This window comes from Mixophyes fleayi, chromosome 11, assembly GCF_038048845.1.
Source record: "Mixophyes fleayi isolate aMixFle1 chromosome 11, aMixFle1.hap1, whole genome shotgun sequence".
Taxonomy (NCBI): Eukaryota; Metazoa; Chordata; class Amphibia; order Anura; family Limnodynastidae; genus Mixophyes; species Mixophyes fleayi.
This window is the reverse complement of record NC_134412.1, coordinates 36,032,805-36,044,247: the sequence shown is the minus strand read 5'-3', so window position 1 is coordinate 36,044,247 and position 11,443 is coordinate 36,032,805. Positions and strand designations below refer to the sequence as shown.

The 11,443-nt window shown below is 38.2% G+C and overlaps 1 protein-coding gene across 1 annotated transcript; it reads left to right on the top strand.

The window, feature by feature from the left end:
* The first annotated feature begins 3,727 nt into the window (after positions 1-3,727).
* On the top strand, positions 3,728-11,442 carry RPL18 (ribosomal protein L18). Its single transcript, XM_075190660.1, has 7 exons — positions 3,728-3,833; positions 4,704-4,790; positions 4,881-4,988; positions 5,879-5,977; positions 7,134-7,257; positions 9,691-9,760; positions 11,316-11,442. The coding sequence occupies exons 1-7, from the start codon at positions 3,831-3,833 to the stop codon at positions 11,389-11,391; spliced, it is 567 nt and encodes a 188-aa protein (XP_075046761.1). The 5' UTR covers positions 3,728-3,830; the 3' UTR covers positions 11,392-11,442.
* The last annotated feature ends 1 nt before the right edge of the window (position 11,443 follows it).

Genomic DNA, 11,443 nt, shown 5'->3' with positions numbered 1-11,443 from the left:
TGAGTCTAGTGGGACAATCCCGATTTTTGGTGACTGTTCCGCCCAATCTAAGGGGCAGGTGAAGACTGTGTACTCTTTATATACACACTGCATTCTTTATATACTACACATTGGTGCTAGCTGTCCTTTGTGGGCTGATCACTCCCCGTCTAGTGTCTGGTCTCGTCTCTTAAATGGCTGGTCACGCCCTCTCTGGTGGTCCCCTAGCATTGCAGTTCCCCGGTGGGCCCTTCATGCCCCAGTCCGACACTGAATGTCACTCACCTTAATAAACGTCTCATAGCATTTTTTTATATATAACATACAAGGCACAAATGAACAGACAGCAATTGAACAGACAGCAATATCAGAAACCCATCTGTATGTTGTATTCTTTTTTAGAATACTGGATATATTCCTGTTCCTCCTAGTTCCCTTATTTAAAATTATATTGTAGCAAGTAATTATTCTGGATGTGGGAATAATATCTTACAAATCGCAGCTTGTCTTTGTAACAGCACTATTGTGTTATATAGGTTAATTGTAATATTTAAACCAATTCATTACATGCTGTATTCTCTAATAGACCTCTCTGTACTTCAGAGAGCTGGGCTAGTTTGTTGCAGACCATATAACGTTCTCCTTTATCTCCAGAGACTCAACCAATTCATTCAAAGTATTATATATTCCAATTTATTTATGGAACTATTATTTAGTTGAGCCTCGGTATTATCTATGTTTTACATTATTAAGTCAGTATTAGATGTCTCATTAGTTTTTGCTTATCATCCGTGAAGCTGCTGTGGTCTCTCATATTGTTTCATACCGAACTCATAATCGGCACACAAAAAGTCTACTCCTCTTGCTCACTGAGAGTACATGCATTAATTCCTATTGCAAGTATCCATTCATTCACACATCCATTCCATACTTTATGCAAGATTGGGAACGAAGTTGGCCTCATTGGCAGTAACACCAACGTTTGCTTCCCCATGTGGCTTTATAAAGGCCATTGAAATACTCTTATAATTTTTGGCCATGCACTTAAACCCAATGGACTATTTTATTTATTATCATCTAATTTATTTATTTTATGCAATTTGTTCTTAACTGTTTATTTTGGGATTTAAATAAATCAATATTTCATATGGTATTTAAATTATTATTAGATCTGATTATTTGATTAATTATTACTTTTATGAAATTGTATATTGCATTATATTCGTGAACCAACTTTGTATTGTTTTATGTAGTTGTTTTTTTTTTTAAATCAATCTATTTCCATCATCACCATCATCAGTTTGTTTCCTTATGAACAAGTGTCAGTCATGGTCAGATCTAGACTTGGTGGATTAGCAGAGCCACCCCCCCAATTGCTGTTGTAATAGAAAATCCGCCCCCATATCTCTGGTTGCATTATAATATAGAGCCCACCCACCTAGTCTCTGTAATAATACATCAAACTCCAGATTAATGATGGCATTAAAACACAGCCCTACCTCCCCCTAATCTCTATTGTTGTAAAGATCAGACCCCAGATCCATGGGGGTGATCCAATTAAACGATTTACCCTTCCTCTGGTTCCTCCCTAGTTGTGACTTGTGAGAGCATCCTGCCACCTTATTGGTGAAGGGCTTGAATAATCCATCAGTCAGTGTGCTACTGGGTATGTCACTATTATATCCAGTAACTGTGTGGCTGCGCACTGTGAAGCAGGCAGAAGATGTTGCCAGACTGCTACGATTGTATTTAAAACAAAATATATTTGCCTTCCTCTCGGTCGCCAGGCACATCTAAGAAGTGTATGCTAGGGGGAAAGAGGTGGGCAATCTCTTCCACTGGAGTCAACACTTAAGTTTATATTTTTCAAAATAAATACTGTAATGAAATCAAATTCATGGGTTTTTAGATAATAGAAAAGTGCAAATGTACTGAAAAGATACCATCAGACATTCACTTTTATTATCTATGCTGCACTAGATATAGCAAAGCTAGTTGTGGATTGGTTGCTAGAAATCACAAAATATTTTGTATTTTAGCTGTAATCTGATCAGCTGCCCTGGTGGGCAAATTATCATGAAAATGGAAGAAAATAAATATAGTTTTCAAAATAAGCTGTTTTAAATACTGTATGTCCTTAGGAATAAAGGGTATCATGACAAAAATTCATTTTGGTGATATTTAAAAAAAAATCTATAAAATGTATTTACATTTTCAAGAAATCTTGCTTTCCAGGTTATGCTAAATTTATTGTTCAATTCTCTTCCGTTTCGACCTCTGTCAGCAATATTTCTTCAGTGGCCAGTGATCTGATAAGTTGAACCAAATTGGCCAGAGGGACAAATAAACACACACATGTGGGGTGTAGTATTTGCTCTGAGTTTATCAAATCATCATCTATATATGTTTTAGTCATGTAGATATTCTAGCACTGTGCAAGTGTGAATCACAAAGTCCAACATCAGCAAATATTACTATGAACAAAGAAAGATATACATGTCTAGTGGAACAGGACATAAATGTTACAAATCATATATGCAGTTCTTGCATGTCCCTGAAATTTGCTTAAAAACTAAAGCCTATTGTGACTTATAAAGTTGTAGACCTAAGCAATATTGTTTTGAACAATCTGATATCCAGTTAACGCTTTCACCTCCCAGGTGTATACCTTTCATTTGTAGGCACAGTAAAGAGGGATGTGGGCAGCACGGTGGCTTAGTAGTTAGCACTTCTGCCTCACAGCACTGGGGTCATGAGTTTGATTCCTGACCAGGGCCTTATCTGTGTGGAGTTTCCATGTTCTCCCCGTGTGTTTGGGTTTCCTCCGGGTGCTCTGGTTTCCTTCCACACTCCAAAAACATACTGGTAGGTTAATTGGCTCCTATTAAATTGTCCTCTCTGTGTGTGTGTATGTTAGGGGATTTAGATTGTAAGCTCCAATGGGGCAGGGACTGGTGTGAGTAAGTTCTCTGTACAGCGCTGCAGAAATAGTGGCGCTATATAAATAAATAAATAGATGATGATGATGATGATGTGCTAAACAAGATGATCAGGATGATTGCCTGCAGTTAAATTATCTGCCATTAGATGGCACTAACTTTTTTCTTTCACCCAATGCTTTCAATGGAGAAAAAGCAACACACTAAAGTAGCTGTATTTCACATAAGAGTAATATTTAATTTCTACAATGTTTCATATTTTAAATATGCACAATGAGTAAGTTACACTTTAATACACAAACCTGTTGATAACAAATAATGTAATACAATGTATTACAATATACATACATGCATTGTTTTTATTCTAGAAAAACAGCTCTATCACTTGTATGTGAGATGAAGGCCTTCTAAGCATAGATATGAACATATGGGACAGTAAAGAAACTCCTGCGCACCTCCATTTTTTAACTGCAGGTAATAACCGGGAACCGGTCTGGTCCCTTGGAATGTTATTTGTGCTGAATGCTGGTGCAGTTTTTACCCAAGAAATGAGAAGCAGATAAAATAAACTGCATTGTCTTCCTAAAAAAACACATTTCAATTTGTTTTTTATTATTTCAATACAATTTAGAACATTACATCATGACGTATATAATGTAACATAAGGACGAAGTCTACAAGTAAACTATAAGTGCATGTGTTCATGTCTCCTATACAACTGCTATAACTGGAGACCACAGACCTCTAATCCAGCCTATCATGCAGCGCGCCAAGGAACATAGAGTGACGTGGATAGAGCGTCTTCTTCTCTACCTGACAACTTCCTGTCTCTGTGCTTTCCCATAAGCCTCCGCGGTCCCCCCTCCTCTTTCCTTTCCTCCCCGAGAAGCCGCTGCTGCTACAGCCGCCATCATGGTGAGAAAACTAGTTTTGTTACAATCAACCGCCATCTCTTTCCCTTTTCCCACCAGCAGTCGTTCTTAAGCCGCTGTCCGCAGCATCATACTGGGGGGCTTCTGGCTGGACGAGTATTGAGTGGAAACTGACCCGGAAAGTCGTTTAATAAAGAATGTATCTGTTCCCCGGCCTTATGTGTTATACAGAGCTGGTATAGGACTCTGAGTGCTGGAGACAGAGGCTGTGGGAACAGCCTGGTGTGAGCAGTCAGCATGCTGTTATCTCCTGCCTGGTGTGCTTGGCTGCTCATAGACTGCAGCATGATTACTGTTACATGCCTGACAGTCTCTGCTTCCTTTACTAAGTCACCACCGCTCCTCATACCTACATAAAGCCTTATATGTATTCTATAAGTGTCCCTAAATTAATCATATCTACTTATTATTTTACTAGACAGAAGTGTGTGTGTGTTTTATATAATTTTACCTTTCCTTACTAAGTTTCGATAAACGGTGTGTTTGAAGTATAATATGTATTGATGTCTGTTATTTTAGTTAACTTTTTAACGGTGCCCTTTAATTGGCAGTGTAATCCTCCACTTTTGGATAGGATGACTTCTATTTTTTTAGAGGCAGTGAGTGGTGGAACTTTACAGGCAAAACCAGTGCTTAGATTACTGATCTAGTCAATTTGCTGTTACCAGACATAGTGTAAACTGTAAAATGTGGTCATAAGGTTTTATTCATTATTATTGATTTCATTGAACGCTCATGTTTAGTGGAACTTTGCATTGTCAGAGGTTAATGAAAACTTAACTATAAGGCTTGAATACTTTTTTTTTATTTTAAATGTGTTTATTGTAAAATGTGCTTTGCTTTCCTCATTTAGGGAGTAGATATCCGTCACAACAAAGACCGCAAAGTGCGGCGAAAGGAGCCAAAGAGTCAGGATATCTATCTACGACTTTTGGTTAAGGTCAGTAATGTTTGTGTTCTGGTAACAATTGTTTCTGTAGTCTGATATTTCACTGTTTCGATGTAAAGTGATTTTTTTTTTTTATTGCAGCTTTATCGTTTCTTGGCCCGCCGTACCAACTCCAACTTCAATAGAGTGGTACTAAAACGTTTATTCATGAGCCGCACCAACAGGCCACCCCTGTCTTTGTCTCGCATGGTAAGCAAATATTCATACTTAAATATCCTAAGTTAGTTTTGGTTTGTTTGTATATGGTTGAATCGGTAGTGTTTCAAATGTTCAGTATTGAGTGCGATCTTCCAACTCAATTTATCATTTGACGACATGGCAGACATACTCTAGGAACATCATTATATTCATAAGAGATTACCTGGAATTAAATTTTTTGGGGGGACAGGTAAGTTTCTTAAAACTGCTCTAGTTAAGATGCTGCATATTATAGAAGATGATCGTGTCCAAGCAAAGTGGGATATACTGTTCATACCACATTTTCCTCAGTTTTTTTTGTTTAACTGCTTAATGCAAACAGTTAAGCAGTTTACTTTGGGACACTTGAGCTGGTTCTGTTCTATATGTAAACTCTTCATTTACACTAACACAAGGAGTAGGATGAAGTTTCACACGTTAATTATGAACAAGCATGTTTGCCATAGGTCAGTGTTGCCTAACCTGTGAAACTACAAGTCCCAGCATGCTTTGCAAATATATAGCAGCTTATTGCTGCTACTTGTAGTTTCACAGGTTAGCCAACACTGCCATAGGTAATGGCGCCCCTCGCACTGGTCTATATTGTCTCTGTCAAACCCCATTCCAGCTCTGTAAATTGGGCATTAGCAGTCACCTCAGCCTTGTAAGTTAAAAAGATCACAAGGAATGGCAAAATGGCACCTTAATGAATCCAGCTTGATGTTCATATTAGTGGTACCTGTTCTTGGCAGTTTCAATAGCTGATAGACACTTAGAAATGAGGATTGATAACAGCGATTAGTTGTCGTGTGTGTTAAAAGGGACTAGCCTCAGTTTTCCTAGTGAATAGACTATTTTGTGTCTGCTATCTTTTTGAACAAAAGCATTCTTTTAATTTATAGATTCGTAAGATGAAGCTTCCTGGCCGTGAAAATAAAACTGCTGTGGTGGTGGGATGCATTACAGATGATGTCCGGATTCAGGATATTCCCAAACTGAAGGTATGTTGTATTTGTAGCCTCAACAGAAATCTGTTCTGGGGAGACCCCAAGCATCACCAGAGGTTATTTCCAGCTTTGAGAGTGCTGGGACCCTGCTAAATATATACCAACAGTGGTTGTATCAGAGTAGTAGCCAGTTATACAGAGAAGGAGGGAGATGGCATACAATAATATTTAAAGTGTAAAACCCCTTTATAGAATGACTAATCTTGAAATGCAGTTGGCTTTAAATAAAGAGCTTTTCGAAACATTTATTAGATTTCGCCCCTTCAATACACCAGCCTTTTGTCAGCATTTGTTTACGCAGTTTCATAAAGTAAATGCAGCAAGACTCGATCACTATAGAAACGTGTAGACATCCTGATGTTTCAGCCAAGCACCCGAAAATTGTAAATGTATCATTTTGGTCTTCTCGTTTCGATTTGGAAAGCAATGTAATGCAAATTGTGACTAATAACTATTACAGAAATGTTCCCTTTTACTTTGATAACATTTGTGAATGTTACAAGGTGCTTGAATAAACTAAGAATTGGGAGCCAGCAATTTATATGGGGGAAAAAAATGCCCATCTATACTGCCTTGTGAGGGGGCTCTTTGTGTAAAATGCCTTGTTTGTTATTCAGTTTCTTTATTCTGATGATAAATCAAGTCCATGTCTCCTTGTACTGTCTAGCCACCAATGGAAATTCAGCAGTTGATTTCTTATTGATGGTTAATCGGCTTCTTATGCTTTCTTCACTGTTCCTTGAACATGTTATCACATCCAGTTTCCTGACACCACTGGTCTTTCTCCTTCACTGCCCGCTGACGCACTCATTTAATTTGACTCTATAAAAAGTCTTAATTCTCTTTTTCTTTCCTTACGTACCCCTTTAATGAAAGACTCAGGCAATGCAATACTTGTGCTGACAGAAGGTGCCCAGGAGAATAAAGGGGCCATCGCAGGGTGTACAAAAAAGATACGGGGGCATTGCCATGGTGTATTTTCTAGTCAACATTTTGACCTGAAATCTGAATTTTGTCAAGCTCTGGTGTGTGCACTGTACTGTTATCAGGGACTGTTGGCTATGCTTATTTTATTTAATGCTGTTAAGGATATTTATGATCCATTTAATGGATTTGGGTAAATATAGCTTAACATTTTCTTTCATCATAGGTTTGTGCACTTAAAGTGTCCAGTGGAGCACGTAGCCGAATCCTTAAATCTGGAGGCCAAATCATGACATTTGACCAGCTGGCCCTTGCTTCCCCTAAAGGCCAGGATACTGTTTTGCTGTCAGGTAATTTTATGATGGTGGTTTTTTGCTTTAATTTAGTGAAAAGTAACCTGTTTAAACTGACAACAAATTTTCATGTGAATGGCTGTTTTTAAAGCCGTACCGCATAATTGTGCAGTTACAGATGTTGCCCATAATCACCATATTGCCAAATTCTGTTAATCAATGCATCACATTTTGAGGCAGAAGTTTCCAACTTTGTTCTATGCATTGAAAATAAATCTGTGGAGGCTGCAAGATTGTCAAAGGCCCACTGCTTTCAGGGACTAAAAGCTATATTTTACATGGTGTAAGCTTTTAAATGCCGCACTTTAGTTTGAGATCAGATTGATGTTTTTGGTCAGTTTGTTTTCCTTTACATTTCTATTCCTGTTTGGGCGATAATTAACTTATTGAAAGTTATATCAAGTGAGGCTTAATCCACAAAAATGTTAAGCAGTGTGTGCCAATGTTTTGTGATCCTCACACTGTTTGACACTCTTGTGGATGAAACCTTGCGTGCGTATTTCCCTCCTCGTACAGACATTTCTCCCTGCAGTTCTCTTTGAGACTGCAAATACTCTTAAAGCGGAGTCATTATCCTGAGATGAGTGCAATCCTTAAAAAGAAAAGGCTGCAGCTCTACGTAGTCCACGAATACCATAGTAATGAAAGAAAGAAAAATGGCTATATCGCCTATTACTGTATTACTATAATGCCGGTATATCGCCCATCTCAAGCGCAGTCTGCTTTGTATTTTTATCAAGTATAGGATGAAAGAACATCTACATCGGATAAACAGCTCTGCAATAATGTATTGTTTTTTTTGGCAACATCTTGCTGTATTTCAGTACTAAGTCTGGGGACACACTACAGAATTTTCTGACCAATGTGTTATCGACAGCAAAAAAGTGACGATCAGTATGCAGATTCATGTGTACAAAAACTATACATGTTTTAAAAGATTTACCTTCAGACCTGTGCTCCTCAACTGTCATCACGGTCGGCTGAAAAGATTGCAACTCTAACTCTTATGGTGATCCTGCTAGTGAGTGTATACACATTGCAGGATTGGAACGAGATATATAGTTTTGCTTAATAATCACAGGAAACAACTATCGGTACTTTGGAATGATTATTGTTTAAGTATACACACTAATGCGATAATGGCCGAATGGTCATTTATCACTCAATTGACCCAATAGTTGGCTGAAAAACCTGTAGTGTGTCCAGCTTAACTGATTTTGAATATTTAGATTACTGTTTAGAGCGATCATCTTTATCTTGAGAGTTCTGTGTCTAACTATGAGCAACCTGCTTGAGCAGTGTCCCATCACTGAGTTTGCAGAGGTTCTTGGGAATGTTAGACTCCACGGAATAGCAATAAGTTCAAAATTCTTGAATATCTTCGTTGTCCTTCCTGTGTGATTTATTTGCAGTACATGCTTGTTGATGTGCAGTCCTTTTATTTAATGAACAAATGCCACTGGCTACAGAAATGTGAGCAAACAAAATACTTCTACTGTCAATAAAAAGTTCATTACTGACTTAGTAGTGTATTAGTGAGTGCTGGAATGGGCAATAAGTGCAAGTGTTAATAGGATGAGCATTTGTTCATGCCAAATGACTGGATCCGTGAACATCTGGACCACTTTCTAGGGGCTTAAATTATGAGATCTGGCCATTTGGGTCTTGGACTGAATGGTCTGTTTTCTGTCTGCAACAAAGCCTGTCATGGAGTTAGGAAAGAACGCACACACAGGTCAATAGCTGCCAATTTCTGAGCACGTTTACCAACTTGTCCGATAATAATTGGACCCATTTTGATTGGATTATCGTGCTTGTTTTGGGACCACATTGATATTAAGCTACTTGCCCAGTATCTCTACAGATATTACAATATTGTGGTTTGCTTTACTAGAAAGTAAACAGTTGGTCTGTCAGAACAATGCTTCTGGGATTCATGTGGAGAGGAAAAGATTGTATTAATTTTGAGGCAATGCTTTCTGGCGATTACTTTGACTGAGGCTGTCAGTTTGTTGTGTGTTTTTATAATCTATTCAGCTAGTACTGTTGGTACCTACACACAAGTGTACATTAAACAGATATCTGCAAACATGTTTACATTTACTTTATAGCATTGTAGTTTATTCTATATATATATATATATATATAATGTGCCAGTGTGATAACTTGCTTTTGGCCAGTTGGAAATATCCAGAAGCAAGCTCGCTGTGTTCTGGAGAAACGTCCTGGGTCATCACGCTTACCAGCTTGTGATACATTGGCTTTGAATGATCATACAAGTTCAGGGTCACAGGAACTGCAGCTAATTTAAATAATTCCTAAGGCATTTGATACAGATGGGTGGACATAATTGCAATTAGCATTTTGTTCAGGCTGTACTAAATTCAGGCAAAAAGTGGAGATTAACAGTTTATCCCTTTCCCTCACCAGGCCCTCGTAAAGCACGTGAGGTGTACAGACACTTTGGCAAGGCACCAGGTACCCCACACAGTCACACCAAGTAAGTTTGACTATAAACTTATTAGATTTACTGTACAAAAAATCTTTGTGTAATGTATTCTGCATTTTGTGTTTGCTGACCTTTCTCAAATGTATTAAAGGTCACTACAGTGTTCTCCCCAGCACCTATCACTGGCTGTTGGAGCTCAACAGTCCTATTATAATAGACTAAACAATTTTCTCCTAGTATAACAGGCACTGAGAGCACTACAGCCAGCAGTGTGTGTTAGACCACTGACCACCAGTCCTGGCAGGTGTGGGCAATAACCTTCCAACATTTTTCAATATTATTGAAAAGTATCACACTGCCTCCAGCCGGCTACTTCTTAGTCATCCTGCTTGCAAAATTTTCTGGGAAGAACACTGCACTATTTATTAAACTATTTTAAGTTTAATTTGTAAAACCGTCAATGGAAAAATATATCCCAATTATTGCGGGGGGTTGGCGGAGATTAAAGTTATCACAAGGTCCCGCTGCGCACACTTCCAGGTATTATAAAACTTAAAACATCCCTGATTTTTGCTTGCCCCTCTAAGGTGTAAGCAAAATGCAGCAATGTTTTTAGATACTGAACATGCCTCGGCGATGCATTGTGTGAGGCTCCTCGGGACATTGCACTAAATCGTATTCATCCCATATAGTGTTTATAATCCCACACATTTTCAGTAAAAATATTCCCGTTAAGAAATTTGTGTTTATGTAATGTCCATTGGGTAATAATCACTTTATAATGTCAGCCTTAGTCTTGTGTTTGAACATGGGATAAACAGAGGTATTTGTATGTAGTAACGTGGTTGAAACAGCTGCTTGTTCATAGCAGATCAATGTGTGTATGTTAGGGAATTTAGACTGTAAGCTCCAATGGGGCAGGGACTGATGTGAATTAGTTCTCTGTACAGTGCTGCGGAATCAGTGGCGCTATATAAATGATGATTGTAGATTGTAATGACAGTGCCCCCATGTGGGCATGTTAATAGGAAGAGATCTAGAAGACATGTCTTATAGCGATTGAGAGATGCCCATAATGTAGTATTGCAGTCTTATTAATAAACATTAGTGCCATCTAATGTGAGATTTGTGTTTCAAGTAGGGATTCTAAAGCTGATGGGTACACTCCTATCAGTTTCCAATACCAACGGCGTGGATTGCCCAATTACTTATTTGATTGTTCAGTAGCCAGGCCGAGCATATTAATGTAAAGAGGCACAATATTTCCTGTTGTCTAATGACTGCATAGATGGGCCGGATGTGGTCCTCAAGCAGAAAAATGTATTTGATTATCTTGTTCATACCTGAAGACCATTTTAGTCCCAAATGTCTATTTTAAAGCCCATTTGGTTGAACATAGTGCCCTTCATAATTACAAGCAGCTTATTTAGAATGAAGGATGTCCTGAATGTAAAGAATTGTGAACATTCTCAAACTTGTTTACGTTTTTTCATATCCTTTCAGGTATTACTATGGCTCTGTACTGGATTGTAGCATTGATGGTTTGCCTTTTTCGAATTATGTTGTTTTTTTTCTGTCTAATTTTTTTTTTCTGTTCTATTTCTAGGCCATACATTCGTTCTAAGGGTAGAAAGTTTGAGCGTGCCAGGGGACGCAGAGCCAGTAGAGGATACAAGAACTAAACTCACTGTCTATGCTTTGTACACAATAAAGATGTTAAGTCTTCACAAAAAG

Excerpts from the sequence above, each read along its gene's own strand:
- RPL18 (XM_075190660.1), top strand. Across the intron at positions 5,978-7,133 it reads AGGATATTCCCAAACTGAAG|GTTTGTGCACTTAAAGTGTC; the intron begins GTATGTTGTATT and ends CTTTCATCATAG. Across the intron at positions 9,761-11,315 it reads ACCCCACACAGTCACACCAA|GCCATACATTCGTTCTAAGG; the intron begins GTAAGTTTGACT and ends TTCTATTTCTAG.